Raw genomic sequence first — 16,990 nt, forward strand, 5'->3', positions numbered from 1 at the left:
TGACAGAAACGCACCAGCCTCGGCCTCAAGGCGCTTCTCCTTGACGAACTTGTCCACCATGCGCTGTGCCAGCAGCAGCAGGGTGCTGCGCTCAGCGGGTGCCGTGGCCGGCTGGGCCGCCTCCAGCACCAAGCTCATGACTGCCCAGAAGTAGTAGGGGTTCTTGTGGCGCAGCCGGTGCAGCGCCAAGGCCGTGTGCCGCTGCTCCCGAGGACGCCCCACCCGCACGTAGCCCATGAACAGGTGCGACAGCAGCTCCTCATTCTGCGGATCCTTCTGGGTGGCACGCTCGTAAGCCTCCACCACCAGCTCCGCTGCATGTGCCATGCGAGAGCACCGTTTGAAAACCGTGGTGCAGGTGAAAGCTTAAAATGATGACACCATCTAGAAGAGCCTACGCTTTCTCAAGCACTACATTCTTTTTGAAAAGTTGTAGAATGAAACGTTTCCCTTCACGCTGTCACCAACGGTAGATGCGCAGATGAAGTGTTTACAGCAAAATCAGCACGGCCTAGTGGCATGCTAAGAAGGTCAGGCATACTCTAAGGTGAGTGTTACTATATTAATGGAGGAAGAAAGCTGAAGTACAAGATGACATGATGTGATTTGTACTTGCAGGTCTATTCTACATGCAGGTGGGCCTAGTGCAGGCGCTCTATCGTCGCTACTATACTCATCGTAGAGTGCCAAAACTGCATTTACTTCAGCTTTTCAGTGCAATGAAAACAAATTATGCGGTATCTTTTCAAAACCCAGCCGGCGTACCTGCTGAAAGCTTCCTGTCCCTCCTTGAATTAATTTTATCTCAGCACGGTTGTTATAATGAAGGCAGGTTGTTAGTGCAAAAGAGTGGAATTTGTATTGGGTCAGTGTGGCACCAGTTTTGTGCATGATTTTCTTCCCATGCACGGGCCGAGTATTAGGTGAAGTTGTAGATAAAGACAAAGTAATTAAAGTTTTTAGGCATGTGGCCAATTTTTTTTTTTGAGGAAAAAGGAAACCTTTGGCCTACCACGACACTGTGGTGGAAGCTTTGGCTATTTTTGAGAGGTGTGCAAATATTGAAATTTTCGAATATGAATCGAATATGAATGTGAAGAAAAAATGGGTTCGAATATCGAACGTCTGTTCAGAACAAAAAAAATTTCAGAAAATGGTAAACAAGCAAATGCTGTTGCCATCATTCTTTTTTTTTTTAAATAGTGTATGGTCTTTGCAACTAAAATAAACAAAACTAGACTGCCTCAGTACCATATAAAAAAACATGATGTGCACAGAAATGTATACTTCTTGATTAGACAGCATAACAGTATCCAAACTATAATGAGGCCATGCAAAACAAAATCCATAAAATGACAAAACTAGCAACAAAAAACTACATAATGACTAGTAAAACCTCATTCATTCGGAGCTCAAGGGACTGCAAGAAATGCCCGGTTCATCTGAAGGCCTCGATATATAAAATTCTTTTCCGGCCCCCCATCCCCTTCCCGGAAAAAAGAAAACCTGCAGAAAATGCAAAAATGCAGCAAGGCCTAATGGGGTGGCTCCATCGCGCTAACACCTGTAAGCCCGTGATGAGCCCGCCGTTTTGGAGTGCTGGAAGAACAACCGAAATGAAAGCAAGGGGCTGGGGAACACGCACTGGTGTCAGAACGGCGAGGCGGTTCCTAAAAAGAAAAAAAGAAATCACCTGCAATGCACCAGTCAGCATCCGAAAGTCGCGCGGAGCTGGGATTAGACTACCGGCAAATTCGCAGGCCGACAGTTGCAGTTGACGCGGGGCAGCGGCGAAGCTCAGAAACAGAAACTGCGCGGCCAGGCTATTTTCTGACCTAGCGACGGGGGCCTTCCGATCGTTGTCATGCCTGCCGTTGCGCCCACTAGAGAGGTGCGCAAGTTACAACGCACCATGCAATAGGCGGGATTTTTGCATGACCGCTTGCCCTATTGTGACATCTATCTACGCGCCCCTTCAGGAGGCTCCCGCGATATTCCGCAAGTAGGCTTTCCCGTATAGCGTAGTTTACAAAACGGGATGGCGGAGGTCACGCTCGGAGATTTATGAAGGCAACAGGACGCATTCTTCGGATGTGGGCATTAAACATGTAACGTATTACGGAAGGATTAAAAAAGCGCGGTTTCGCTTTGCGATTGTTCGAAGCGGGCCGTCGGCCATCTTGTTCGCAGCACGTGTGATGTGTGGGAAAGCCCACTTGCGGAATTTCGCACGAGACCAAGCCTAGCGGCGTCGGAATGCGATCGGTACGCGTGATAAACGACGGAGAAGGAAGGGAATAGGACCTCTGTATGGTTTTCCTGGAATTTTTAACTTGATCATCGGCTAATTTGCCCAGATACTGTGGTTTTGCCACGGTCGAATTTATGAAAGTCTGTGTAGTATACAATCGCTGGCGAGTACTCGGGAATTTTCGAATATTTGGAAATTCTCGAATATCAATTTCTCAAACACGAATACGAATCGAATATCAAACGTACTCGATTCGTATTCGAAATTTCGAATATTCGCACACCCCTACTATTTTTAGACAGTCTGAAAAGGGACTAACCTTTATGCACAAGCTTCTCTCAGATAATTAGTTGTAGTTCTTAGACCTTCAATTCCAGCTTTACATGACAGGTTTACTGAAGCTATAAGCCTTGAGTCCAAAAATAACTACTAACACCATTTGTTTCAGCCAGGTCAAAGATGGTAAAAAGGGCTGCTGCAACCATGTGCATGGAGGAAGCTATCAATGTGTAGTTACTCAGGGCAGCAATGTTGTGATTTCCAGATTTCTAGGCTGCTAACAGGGGTTTTTGTTCAAATCACTTTTCTTTGCAGTCGCAGAAACTTTGCTGCAAAAAATTAAGGGTAAGACTTATGCACATAAAGCAGCAAGAAAGCGAGTACGGTTTTTCAGGTAGGCCTTTTCTTCTCATTGTACTTTGCTTTGCCACATATATCGGCTTTACCTTAGTGGATCAATAATATATTGAGGGGAGGGGGGGGGGGGGGTGCAGTGACCAAAACACTTTACCCAAGCATTTCATCCCGGTGAAAGCCAAGCAACAGGCAGGGAGAAAGCCTGTGCCCATTGAAAACCAAAACCAATGGATACTCAGTGGCACTGGGAATCAAACCCAGCACCTCCCGCATATGAGGTGGTGCTTACTCGCATCATGTGGCTCAAACACACAAAAAAAAACTGATAAATACAAAGTTCCAGATGTGTTCTCAGCGCTCTGCAAGGTGGAAGGCCTTTGCCCAAAGGTAAAGAAAAAGAAAAGAAAGCAGGCCTGCAAAATGAAGTACAAGTACACATATGCTGAGTGCAAGGTGGAATTGTCTAAAAAATACCCCTCGCTAATGGGAAAGTGTACCCTGGCGAGTCCAGATGTCTTAATCAGCGCCTTCATGAGCACGAAAAATGCTTAGACAATGGGAGTGAACTTCATAGTTCATTGCAAATCCTGCAGATGGCCTGGCACATACTAAGAGGACCTTGGTGTCGGCTAGTTGGTTCATACTGCTACGACACAGACTGACAAAGCGCAACGGAACTAGGACGAGTAGAAGAAACACGAAACACGAAGAAACACGTGTTTCTTCTACTCGTCCTAGTTCCGTTGCACTTTGTCAGTCTGTGTCGTAACATACTAACTCTTGCTGAAAAAGATGTGTAATCAGAAGAGGCAACAAAACTTTATCATCTGAAATGATAGTGTTAGAAAAAAAGGGATTGGACTGCACAGTAATCCTGTTGTTTGCACTGTCATCTGCACAAGGCCTACTCTTTTTGAGCATGGGAGCAAACTGTAATATGTGTGCATGTGAGCCATCAATAAAACCAGTTGAGAGTATCGCTTGTCCTATCCGTCCCCTGTCTTTGGTAATCTTCATTGCATTACAAGCATTTAAAAAGAACTGTACTACCTGTTGCAGAACAATCTCGATCATCAAATTTTTAATGCACGGGCCCGTGCATCAATTCCCCCCACCCTCAATTCCTTGCATTGAACGTGAGAGCTGAGTGGAACAATAAATTTTAGAGCTTTATTACAAAATCTATTGACGTTTTATTAAGTGCACACTTAAACACATGCAGAACACTACATCCTTGCTTCATGCTTAACAGCAGCACAGCAACCAGCAAGCCAATATGATAGTGCTACTGTGTTTACTCGCATAATGACTGCATTTTTCCTCTCAAAGTATCTCTGAAAATTAGGGCGGTGCATTCATCATGGAACACAGAATATTCAGAAAAAATCTTAAGCAGTAAAAGTAGGACAATAGGAAGGCAAGTGAAATAAATATTTCATCCAGCATGACTCTACTTGCAAATAAATTTAAAAAGAAAGGCACTCTCCAGCATAATTTCCATGCCTGAAAACGTATTCAACAACTTTCATCTTAACTTGGACATATAACTCTTATAACAGCCCACAATGCTGTCCAAAGAGGGTACAAGAGTTCACTCTAGCACAATTTACAGCATTCAGAGCGAAGCCCACCCACAACAAGTTGTTAGAATCCTTAATATTGCAGACTGAACAGAGAACCCTAGGTGACTAGGCATGGTTTCTATTGGTTCACAAATTGTCCTCAGAACATTCTTCTTGACTCTTCGTTCCATAGGGTGACGCATTAGGTATAGCAGTCTTTACATTCAGGTGATAGTTCGTAACACTACTGTGCATTGCTTTCGGCATTCCAAAAAGGGCGCGTGCTTTTATTCAATATCAGCATGAGCAGACTGCATGCCAGAAGATTGGGGGCAGGGGTTCATTAGCAAGGGAAAAAAAAAATGTGCATTTTGGCTGTCAAGGTATAGGTGTGCTCATTATGCAGACACTTTCATTATGCGAGTGAATACAGTAATCCCTATTATAAAAAATACAACCTGCAATCAGGAAAAAGTTCCAACAGCCACAAGACGCAGGTCACAGATGCAGAACACGGTGCCAGCTAGAAAAAGCAAGCTTTCACTCACGTCGCTCGAGCTCCCGGTAGCAGAGGGTCATGGCCTGCAGGGTAGCATCATCAGTGGGGGCCTCTGCCTGCAGCTCCTTCAGCACAGCCAGTGCTTCGTCCGACCGCGAGAGCCGCACAAGGGCGAGTGCCTTGAGCGCCTGCACAGGTCCCACCAGACCTCATCCCTGAAGCTGCCAGCACTCACACAAAACACGTGGCAGCACTGATTCCATAATTACCACCAAATAGATGAAGAAGGCCAACAGTCAACAAAACCAAGCAGCATATGTGAAAGCTTATTTTTTTAATTTCTGGGGGTGATCAGAAGGAGATTAACAGTGCAGTTATTTTCACAAAAATATGACTGATAAGAAAGCAGAAGACGACACACTGAGAGAGATGAAATACACCTTTTGTTAAAAAACTGAATGGCAATGTAAAACATTGCTATCCATGCAACATAAATACTACAACTGGTTGATGTTTCAAACAGTTTTCTGTGGTGACCATTCTATTTATTCACTCTCTGGCACCTGACTCTGGTATGTTCCTGAGTGGGAAAATCTAACCACTGCGCTGTGATCCGCGCACAAAAGGTACTGTAAGCACATCACAGTCATGCCACCCCTTGACGTGTTCACACATAGAGTGCAAGTATGCTCTACAAAGCAGGTTTTGAAGCAAAGTGACAAGTGTCTGACACACTTTGGCCACAGGCACACTTGCACAATTTTTTTTTTTTTAACACAAAGTCTTGCAGCAGAGCTATACTGGGTTTACCAGTCTGGCAGCTGTCAGCTTTGCTGCTTAGCAAGTCACCACACCATCCCATTTAACAAATGATCACAGTCACGTTGCATTTTTCTACTTCTAATTCGAACAGAGATTTCACGCCTTTCAGTGACCAGCCCAAGTTCTGTCCACTGGAAGCTACCACCGAGTTTTAACGCACGGTTGGCGTTTCGTTTCAATTCAAAGCGTGCGACCCACAAAATCTTCGACGCCTCAAAAGCGGCTGTGCCCATCCAAATCGTACGCGTTCATCCCAATCAGATTTACTGTCACTACGTCACAGAAGAAATCTCATAAATGCCACTGGCTGACGGCATTTAGCAAAAATGCTTTCGAAACGTCATGTAGCAACGGATCAACAAGTACTTCGCGATTTCCTCTGTGCACAAAGAAACAAAAAGTGTAGTGGTGTTTAACCGTTCAGAGTTTAGCTTCATTACACACACCTTTCTTTAATCCCGCAAAACAGACCGGAACGCCAACCTGCACCACTTCATGGGAGTACCGATACGAAGGCCCTACGAGGCGCTGAAACACCGATAGCCTTACCTTGGCACATGAGAAGTCCTTCTGTTTCTTGAGGAGCTTCTCCGCTTCCTGCAGCGCTTTCTTGTGGTTCCCATTATCCAGGTAGTCTGTGGCGAGACAACAAACCGGGCGACAGCGATGCGTTAAAGGCCGCCCAACGCCACTGTGAACAGACACCGGGTAACGCCTAAACAAACTACGCTCATCGCATCGTTGACCTCACCGAACTGCGGTCGTGGGAGGGGCACATAATCGGTGCGATTTTATTTGAAAATAACCCGTAACAACCAAGTTTGGATGAAATAATTAACCAGTAACGTGCTCAGCAGTGACCCCGCCAGGATAGCACGTTTTCAGCTATTGAAGAGCGATACAGTCTTGGCACCGCTGTGGAAGCAAATCGAAACGTTGGCCATGCAGACTGTTTGTTTGAAAAACTTTTCCTATAAAAGATGCTCACCGTAGACAGGCCGCAGTCGCCTCTCATTTATGCTAGAGTCTGCGTGCGAACGTGCGGCCAACATGCTCGCCATTAACCATGGACGCCCAGTGTCAGGGAGAGCGAAACGGAATTGTGCTAAGTTTAGCGAGGTTTTAAAACTCACTGAAAAGTTGTAACAAAAATAATAAACCAAACAAACAATAGCCAATAGTACAAGAAAACAAGGAAAAAACAACGCCATCATATTAGTCAGTTAGCTGCTAACCCCGTTACGGCGCCAAATACGAAGCCTCAGCGCATCTGTTTCGAAGCGGTTTAATCGTTCAATGTGCACCTAGCAGCCCAATCACCGATAAAATGCGTCACCCCTGGCGAGCAGTCTGCACGAACTACTTTGCGTTACGTATCGTCGTTCTGTTTTTTTTTTATTCGCCCAGCAGATGTGTGCATGCTGCATCGCTTGCTTAGTGTGCTTATCAGTACAGCACTTGGAAAGATTTGCTCAGTGACCAATATATTTCATGCGAGCTGTGCGAATCTGTCGGCCACTGGAACAGATAACCATCGTATACACCCTAGCACTATCTTCGCCCCACGAGTGCTCTACAACTTCGTATGCCGTGAAACGAACCGTCTGTTGATCGGGTCACATGTACACATATATACAGACCGCATTCTTTGCGCGGCCATTAGCCCCAACACCCTAATTTCCCACACCCTGCCCATATTCCTCCGGAAGTGCTTGGCTGGATTCAAATTCTGCGAATCACGAGGATAAGATTAAAAGTAAGGCTAGACAGATAGGGTAGATTTACCTGATAGCAAATAGAAGTCCAGTCCACTTATAGCGACCGCAGGTATAACGAGCCGCCGCTGATTACGAGCATTTGCTGTGCTACCGTCGAAATATACATTAGGGCAATGGCAATTCGTCTCAGATACAACAAACAACTGTGGCCTCACAACTGGGATATAACGAACGAGGAGGCGCTGTAAATTCGGCCCCTAAGTTGAAAAACTCGCGCTTCCAGCAGTCTCCGCGACACCGACTCGGAAAGAAAGTAAAAAGTCTTATTAAAACTGTATACGTAGCCGCTGGCCAGGGTCGCGTCGGCCGCCTACTAGAACAACCACTGCCTGCATGTGCAACGGCTGGTCAAAGCATCCGAAGTGGACGCAGAATTAAGCTACTACATATGGTCGTGGCTGAAGTAACGGCAGCGATCTGAGAAGTTGCTGGCCGCGCTGTGGTATGCGCCGCCCGCCTAGCTGGCTTGACCTTTTGTACCGGCTACCATGTCGAGGCAGTGCCAGATAGCAGGCAGTGCAGCTAATATGTTCTGTGCGCCGCTTTCGTTGCTGCGTGTGCCCAGGAACGAAAGATGTAGAAAACATATGTGATCAACTGCGTGAAGGCAGAGTTGTGGCAAGACAGATCATACTTAGGAAGGAAAAACAGCGCAGAAACACGGGCGAACACGACGGAAGTTTATGCTCATTGGCCGCATTACAGCTCATGAGCTAAGTACAGAAACTATTTTGTTCATAAATTTGAGATCTAATCTTAATGAAAATAAGCACTGCTTGAGCTTAAGACGCTTCTAAATACAGCAATGAAACTAATCTTGAAGTCTATAAATATAATTTAAACATCCGTTTCTAAATAAAAATCACATCTAGATACGTTCTTAAAAGCTCCACGCAAGGAGTTTATTAGACGACTTTTGACAAAGCGTTATGCAAAACAACGTGTCTATGTGTACAGAACGTCTGAAAAAAAAAGAAAACTTCTGGTAAACGTTAGCATTTCTTTCGTAGACGTTTATTAGACATCGCCTAGCCGTCGTGTTTCCTGAGTTGGCTCTTTTCTTATTCGAAACGTACGGTTTCTGATCTGTTCTAATAGTAGGGTGTACCTAAATTCTCTCGTTTTAGTGTGATCGCGATGTTTGCAATATTCCTTTCGGCGCACTTCTTATAGACACGAATATTGTATACTTTCCGTTTCTGCATATTTGGCTAATTTTGAAAATTTTCTATGTTGTAATTATCGCAGATGGTGCGTCATGTATGCGGAAATTTATGAGTTTTTTAGGGTGAGGGCAGCTATGGCTAAGATGGCCACTGACAGCACTAGCTAGGAGAAAAGAAAGGACAAAGACTAAGAATAGAACTAGCGCTTGCTCGCAACTGTTTTTTTCTTCTTGCATTTCATGCAGGTGAATGGCTTTTAGTACGCCTGTAGGGGAAGGGGGAGAGGGGGATGCACGCACAATGACTATGTATTCAAGCTATCACATGTGCAGAGCGATGACCGCATGCAAGAATTTTTTGTTAGCCAGAGCGTAGAGGTGTGCTCCCGTATTCGTCCTTTTTGCTTGTCGTCACAGCGAAGGCTTCCGTATATTTTTAAGGCTTTTTTTTCTCGATTTTGTGAATACGCTTGTCTGTACGAGTATCGGGGTGTGGGGACTCGCGCACTTTTCAGGGGGCCTTTTGCAGCGCACGTCGCTAGGCCGCGATATGCGTTTTGCTCCTTCACAGTCGTGTTCGCGCAGTCGCTCACTGAGGCCATTTTGCCCCGCGCGTGTCTTCTTGCAGGTCAGTGGAATTTGGTAGACGACATCTTGCACGCAGTCGACGAACGGACGTCTGTGCTTGATCTCACAACCCTTTCTTCTTACAGCGAGAGCTGTTAAGGGCACATTTCACGGTTACGTGCGTTGTCAGCGACGGCGTCGTAGCACAAAGGAATGCGAGAGGGAAAGAGGAGAGGAAGACAACCTGTGCGGCGCGCCATGCTGATTGGTTGAAACACTCTCGCCTATTGTTAGATAAAGATGGCGTCCTGTATGACAAGGGAAGAGATCCGTGAAAAAAAAAACAAACTGAATTGGCGCGCTCCCCGGTGCATGCACTGTTTTTCCCGCCAGTGCATTCGGAAATTTCCAAGCCCCGTTAACAACACAATTAAGCGCTTTCGTGTATGTGTCTGGAGCTTTGCTTTGTTTTTACGCGAGATGAGAATGAAATCTCAGCAGGGGCGTAGCCAGGGGGATGGCATATGGAGCTTCAGCCCACTCGAATTTTTTCATACTGTTATGCACCACCGACAAAAACAACCACCGGCGCAGGAAATCATGCTGGATTTTGTCTACAATGTCTTTTTCACGCTAGAAAAGACATTTTGGCGCGAACATTGCGAACTCGGGCTGTATTTCGTGGCAATTAACGCCCATGCACCTGGAGTCACATAATGCAAGGAGTCCCATTTGAGCACATAGTTTCAAGGGCGTTTCGATGACGAGCAGGCTCGTCGCGGCATCTCGCGGCGGCCGCGGAATCTACGGAGCGCATGGATTTCAATTCCGAAACTTTGTGGTTATAAATTTCTCATAAACTTTCTTTTACATAACAAAGCAGCAAACCCAATTAAGTAAAAAGCTCTGTTCCTTCAGGTCCATAAACGCGTAATTAGGAAAACGTATGACTATTCATTAGCCGTTAAAACCGCAGAAATGTTTGCTGTTTATTGTAACAGTTAGCATCATGATCAAAATATCATGCGAATACGAAAATTGCGAGGGCATCAATAACCAATTTGACCGACATTGCTCATTGAAAGCCCGGCCCACACGGCGTTTCCAAACAAACACTCTCGGATATTGGGTAGTTCAACTGGTCGCATCATCTGTGGCTTTCGTTTGTCCTTTTATTTCCTTTTTTTAGCTACCTGCGTTTACTTCTTTTCTGAACCAGACCAATACCCGTCTTTAATTTTCTGTGCACAATAATTGTTGCCACTTTGCAGGCAGCGAAAATACACATTTTCTTATGGATTTCTGCAACCTTTCTCTAGTATTCTATCCATATGGTGCTGTCGCGACTGCAGCATGGCCCAAATACATTATCACGATTTCTGCGATCATAGTTTTATTCTTGCAGGATTGTCTGTCTTTCTATACGTAAAGGTTACTACCTTTGATTGCGCAACATGTTTACTTGGCTTGTTTGACATTGTATATAGAGCAACTTTAACTTAGCTATGTAGATTTATTAAAGAACGCACGTATATTTAAATATATTCTTGCCATGTTTTGCATATACATGCAGGGAACTTTGTTCCCAGCGAAGCTTTTTTGCCCTTTCTCAAGCTGTATCTTCATATTTGTGATATTCCATTGTATCTTAGCACTTCTAATGTATATTTTGCAGAACTCCCGCTTTTTATATGTGCTCTCTCTTGCGACTATAATTTCGCCGCAATAACTTACAATACTCGACCGATGACAGCTGCGCCCGCGCAATACATTGGAACGAAGGACAGCGTCACTAAGTTTTTTTGTCCTGTCCATTGCATATGTACAAAATTGCAAAGAGCAGAATAACTTCCTCGTTTACTTGATGTTCCAGACTCAGAAGGGTGTCCCCATGCAGTTGTCGCGTGGAGATTTAAAGATGACTGCAAAGCAGGTATGCGCAATGCCTGTGCCAGCTGTACGCTAAATACGGATGTAATTGCTGCAAATGTATGGCTGACTAAGCAGAATTTAGCAGAGTTTATTTGCGGTGTTCAAAGCGCACTGTGGTGTCGCGAACTGAAAGCAATGAGTGTTCAAAATCTACGAACTTTTAACATTTCTTTTACAGTTACGAATAGATTAATAGCACCATACTTATCGCTACATTGTCCTCCGTTCGCCTCACCAGGCGCAATCAAAGATAATGTGCCTGCCACACATCTTATGCTTGTTTTGGTGAGCGCACGTCAAAAACAACCACTGCGCATTTCTTTCCAGATAGCTTTTCGCCGTCAAATAAACGAGTGTAGAGTGACTCGGGACCGTCGGGAAGGGGCAGACATAAATAATAATAATAATAATAATAATAATAATAATAATAATAATAATAATAATAATAATAATAATAATAATAATAATAATAATAATAATAATAATAATAATAATAATAATAATAATAATAATAATAATAATAATAATATTAATAATAATAATAATAATAATAATAATAATAATAATAATAATAATAATATTAATAATAATAATTATTATCATTATTATTATTATGTCTGCCCTTACCGATGGTCCCGAGTGAGGGCAGACATACACCGTTTGCGTGACGAGGCGCGTTTAAAACGAGTGTACGCTTGGTAGTGAAATTTACTTAAGAGGTCCTCCAAGATGGAGTAGAACAGTACTCCCTTAATGCGCTCGCTGGAATAAACCGTCCAGCCTGTGTCCGTTTATGTATTCGCTTTGCTCCTACTTCCACATTATCACCTTGCACAAAGTGGCCCATGTTCACGGCTCATTAGAACCGTGCTACCAATTGTAATAATCATGCATATATAACGAATGGTTCCAAGAGTTTAATGTAAATACGTACCCATAGAGACGATAATTGAATGAAATAAAAAATAAACAGCGGGCATTCAATTATTTGTTCATACTTTGCGTCCTAGCACTCACCCATACAGGAATGAGCGCCGGAAAAACAACAACGGCAAAGCAAAATACACGCAAAGGTGTACATCCTGACATCAGATGTGGTTTATAGTAGAGGAAAGCTATTACCTTTTGCTATTGAGAGCTGCCTTAATCAAAGCGAAGCTCAACCTGTGCACACTAAAATATTGGTGCCACCCCGCATGTTCAGGAACACCGACTCAAATATGTAACCTGTGGGCATTCGAATTCTGAATGATCTTCCGATCACACATCTTGCTATTTTTTTCGGCGCTGCATGCAACAGCTACCTCTTTCAGCTGCACAGCTGGTGCTTGCCGTTCTGAAGGCGGAAGTGCACATGCAGCGATGCGGCGCAAGAACGACGTCAATCGATGATCCCACTTCTCGACGTTTACCCTTGCTGCCATTTTTCTGCTTTCTCTCTCTCAATGGCTGTTTGCAAGTCCCTTGCCAGCGCCCGTGCGGGTGCGCTTCCCACGTGTGTTGGCCAGACGTGATTACAGCTGTGCGTACGGCGCGAGAAAAGGCACGAAAAATAATCTATACCGACAAGCAATAGGCATCGTCGTCTTGCGCGCGCACCGAGTCCGCGATCCCACGGCATCGTTGCGAGCACGCAAGCAACGCCCCTTGCACTGCGCGCGTGTCGGCACAAAGCTGTTGGGGGCAATTAGCGCTGCACTACTCCTGTTCGCGGCTCCTGCGCATGTGGTAGCCGGCGTCGATATGTGTGACGAGCGTGTGTTCGCCGGCGTGCGAATTCGTCCGCGGTTCCGTCCATTCCTTTCGCCCGCAGCGCTGTCCCGGCTCCCCTACTCGACCCGCTGCCATGGATTCTGGTCGCCCGCGGCAGATTCGGGGTGGTTGCTCCGACAATCGAACTGGCTGGAAACGCCTGCAAGAGAGTACCAAGTGCAGGGCTTAGTGATGGAAGTATGAAAGACTTGAAGAAAACTATCGACTAAGGGTGTGCGAATATTCGAAATTTTCGTGTAGCGAATCGAATATTCTCCTATTCGATTCGGAGGCGAAATTCTAGAGCCCCGTGTACTGTGCGATGTCAGTGCACGCTAAAGAACCCCAGGTGGTCGAAATTTCCGGACAGCTTAACTACGGCGTCTCTCATAGCCTGAGTCGCTGTGGGACGTTGTACCCTAAAAAACCAAACTAAACCTATTCGCTTCGTCGAGCGTATCAAATAGTGCACGCTCAAAAGAATTGAAAACGAACCGAATATGTTCTCAAGTTTTCGAATTCTCTTTGAGTAATCGGTAAGAAGTTCGAATAAGGTTAGCCGTAGTTTTCTTTGACGTCTGCTGCAAAAATGGCCAAATCCTACTCCGCACAGCACGCTGCGGCGAGTGGTGTTACAGGATTAACGGTCCGACGCTACGACGTCGACTCGGTTCATTCCGGCCCCGACGTTTATAATGCTCATACATGGCCTCCGAGATGGGGCAACGCGGCAGAGCTCAGGCATGTTCAGCAAACCCTGCTTTCATTGCCCGATCACCGAGGCCGTGGCGCATACGTATAGCTCTCGCCATTTCTGATATGCTTAAATGTGGCACTGTAGATAATTCCCTGCCGCCATCACTAGCAAATATAATTTTCTCACGCGTATAACACGGAGGTTATGGAACTGACTTCGTGTTGCGTACCTCTCAGCGCAGATCAGTGGAACATCTTTTCATATCTTCTGCTGTAGCTTCAAGTTAGAGCTCCAGCTAGCGATTAGTTGCTTCGTACGCTTATTCGTTTTGTACCAATATTATAACAAGTAAGTAATATTTTTCAAAATATTCGATTTCTTTTGTTCGGTTTGGTTTATGGGGGTTTAACGTCCCATAGCGACTTAGGCTATGAGGGACGCCGTATAGTGAAGGTCTCCGGGAATTTCGACCACCTGGGGTTCTTTAACGTGCACTAACATCGCACAGCACACGGGCCTCTAGAATTTCGCCTCCATCGACATTCGACAGCCGCGGCCGGGGTCGAACCCGCGTCTTTCGGGCCAGCAGCCGAGCGCCATAACCACTCAGCCACCGCGGCGGCCCTCGATTTCTTTCTGATTTGGTCTTATCACTGTTCGATTCGTATTCAATTCGGCCTTATCACTATTTGATTAGTATTGGTTTCTGTTTTAGCTACGCTATTTCTCTTCGATTGGGAAGTAAAGCTACACTATGCAAATTCGATTCGGGTTTGAATGAGTACTATGCGCGCACCATATATATAGTTTCCGCCTTACCGAGAGCCGAAAAAACACAACCGCCGAGAAAAAAACAGTGCAAAATGCTTTCCACGAATACGAAAAACAACATACGTTTCACTATTTGCACCGCACACGAAGATTCGAACGAGAATGAACGAGCCGGAAATATGAGAGAGGAAAAATAATAGTGTTTAGAGCTTTGTGCAGCAGGGCCTCACCCGCGCGTTTTGCCACCATACGAAACAGCTACACGTTTCGTGGTATGCGAAAGAGACGGCGTAGGAAAGCTGGCACCTCCGCACGCCCATAACCTTAATATCATAAAAAAGTATACAGAGAAGATCCAAAAACTTTTCGACCTGTTTCGACTCAGTGTGTGACGACATATACGAGCGTCAAACAATCGCGGGATGCACAAAACCGGTTGCATCCGAGGGCTCCACATAACTGCGCTAATAATGCGTGCGCGCATGCTCACAAAGTTTCACGCGCGGGGCCGCTCTTCGCTGATGGCCTTTGAAAACATCCCTCGGTTCGTCGTCGGACAAGCTCGCGACCGGCCGAAGCGCGCGCCTTCGGTCACCTTCACGATCGCAGCGGGCCGCATACATCGTCCGTGTGCAACCGGTTACATGCGGGGGTCGTGCATACGGGTCCGGGGACACGCTCGACCGCACAACGCGGCGTTTGTTTACGTCCGCCGGCGGCAGCGGTCAAGATCGGCACCTGGGTGGTGTTTCCTGGGCGCCGACAGTTCGACCCATCCCTTTGCTCGCTCATTTGCGCGGCCCCCTTCGACGGTGGGCCGAGACGGCTGCGCTGGGGCGCGCAGTAACACACTGCGTTTGCAATGGCCTCACTCTTCTGACGTGGTGGGTGTTTACACACGGAAGGATTGCATGCAAGCCATGACTGGCATTCCTCGGAAGTCACGCGTCTCCGGTCTATTGGTGCGCACATCGGGTTGAAATGATAAACACTGCGCCACTCCGCGCTTCCTCACATCGTTAGCAAGTCGACAGTGGTGTTTCAGAGGGGCCAAGATCCCGATTGGTGGATTTTCGAGTGGCGTCACTGTTTGTCTGATATTTGCGCTAAACTTGTCTGCTGCCGCCTGTATCGTGGAGCCAAGGACTAGTCAGGCCTACCGCCTTTTGCTTTGGCTCCCCCTTTCATTTTGAAAGAAATAAACACCAAACCAAACCATCAAAACGACTCTGCTGGCTTCGGAGCAGGCTGTAAATTGGAGGGATCCTGATGAATTACGGCCATCTGGGCGTTCTGTGACGTGCCCCAGCATTTTATTTCAATCAAAATTCACCTGTGACTCTTGCGACAGTGCTTATAAGTACTGTTGCACATATTCGCAACACGGTAAATTCACTGCATATTCAGGGCCACGAGCACGTAGCGTCCTGTCGCTAATCCCTCGTGCGAGCGGCACATTGCACAAGTGGGCTGGATGGAGCGCCCAGCCGCCGCGCTGGATATAACCAGTAAGCTTTGAAACGTCGTGTTATCGGACAATAACTTGTGTTCATTTCTCAGCAAATTTAAATCATAATGTTTAACGGGGGTTTGATTCTTGATTGCTGCTCTGGGTAACGGCGTAGTTACTAGCTTGCCATACTGATGTCCCATTCTTCAGAATAGTTCCCAGCATGCCATTCTATGAAGTCTTCGTTAGCGGTCTATAGTTTACGTACACCGGTGACATAATTGCCGAAACTAGCATCGATTACAGCAATGGTAAAGCCCTTATCGACGGCGAACGATCGAATCGTGAGAGACACTGTGCCAACCTAGAAAAAAATGTGAGCTACCACACACTAATTTTTACATTGGACAAATCACCCACTGCCATTTAACGCAACATCAGGTTTGCTGCCTCTTACAGTACAGCACTCAGTCACTAAAACGCGTTCGTGCTGCACTTTCACCACATTGACAAAACTTTCGGAGAGCTGTCTGCTATTGAGGCTAATCACTGGAGTGTTCGAATGTAGTCATTAATACACGATTTAAAATTTTCAATGCACAGTGCAAGAACCATATACAAGTATCGGTGAGTAAGCTCTAAGTATGAGCGTCCGGGAATTACGCATTTCACTGCTTGAACGAAAGTACCTGGAAGTTTCATTGCTTTGCACTGCTAATGCGCACGCAATTCCACTATCACCTATGCCCGCGTCGTGGGGTCACTGTATGCGCTTAAATAAATGTACCTGTCAAGCAAAAGAGTCTCCTTTATAATTTCCTCTATACACCTCATAGTAGGCACGCGCTTTCTTGTAGCAGCTCATGGTCGCAGCCTCACTCCGTTGGGGGAGCTTTTGATAAGAGCAGTGTTGTAGGCGTTACCGAAAAAAAAAGTAACTAAATACGTTACTCGTTACGCTAAGAAAAAAGGAACGCGTTACCGCCCTACGTTACCTACAAAAAAAGTAACGCGGTACCGTTACCGTTACCGAAAAAAAGTACCACGCGTTACTTTGCCGTTACTGTGCGTCTTCGCCTGATGAACTCACGATAACAATTTTATAAAG

General features: G+C 45.8%; 1 protein-coding gene across 1 annotated transcript in view; it reads right to left on the reverse strand.

The window, feature by feature from the left end:
• psidin (phagocyte signaling impaired) overlaps window positions 1-6,914 on the reverse strand; it is an 80,734-nt gene extending 73,820 nt beyond the window's left edge. The window contains exons 1-4 of the mRNA XM_077655547.1: window positions 6,759-6,914; window positions 6,320-6,405; window positions 4,998-5,136; window positions 15-314 (exon numbers count right to left, since the gene is read on the reverse strand). Coding sequence (XP_077511673.1) covers window positions 15-314; window positions 4,998-5,136; window positions 6,320-6,405; window positions 6,759-6,831 — 598 coding nt within the window. The 5' untranslated portion in view covers window positions 6,832-6,914. The remainder of the gene's footprint in view (window positions 1-14; window positions 315-4,997; window positions 5,137-6,319; window positions 6,406-6,758) is intronic.
• Between the last annotated feature and the right edge of the window lie 10,076 nt (window positions 6,915-16,990).

This window comes from Amblyomma americanum, chromosome 2 (genome assembly GCF_052857255.1).
Source record: "Amblyomma americanum isolate KBUSLIRL-KWMA chromosome 2, ASM5285725v1, whole genome shotgun sequence".
Classification (NCBI taxonomy): domain Eukaryota; kingdom Metazoa; phylum Arthropoda; class Arachnida; order Ixodida; family Ixodidae; genus Amblyomma; species Amblyomma americanum.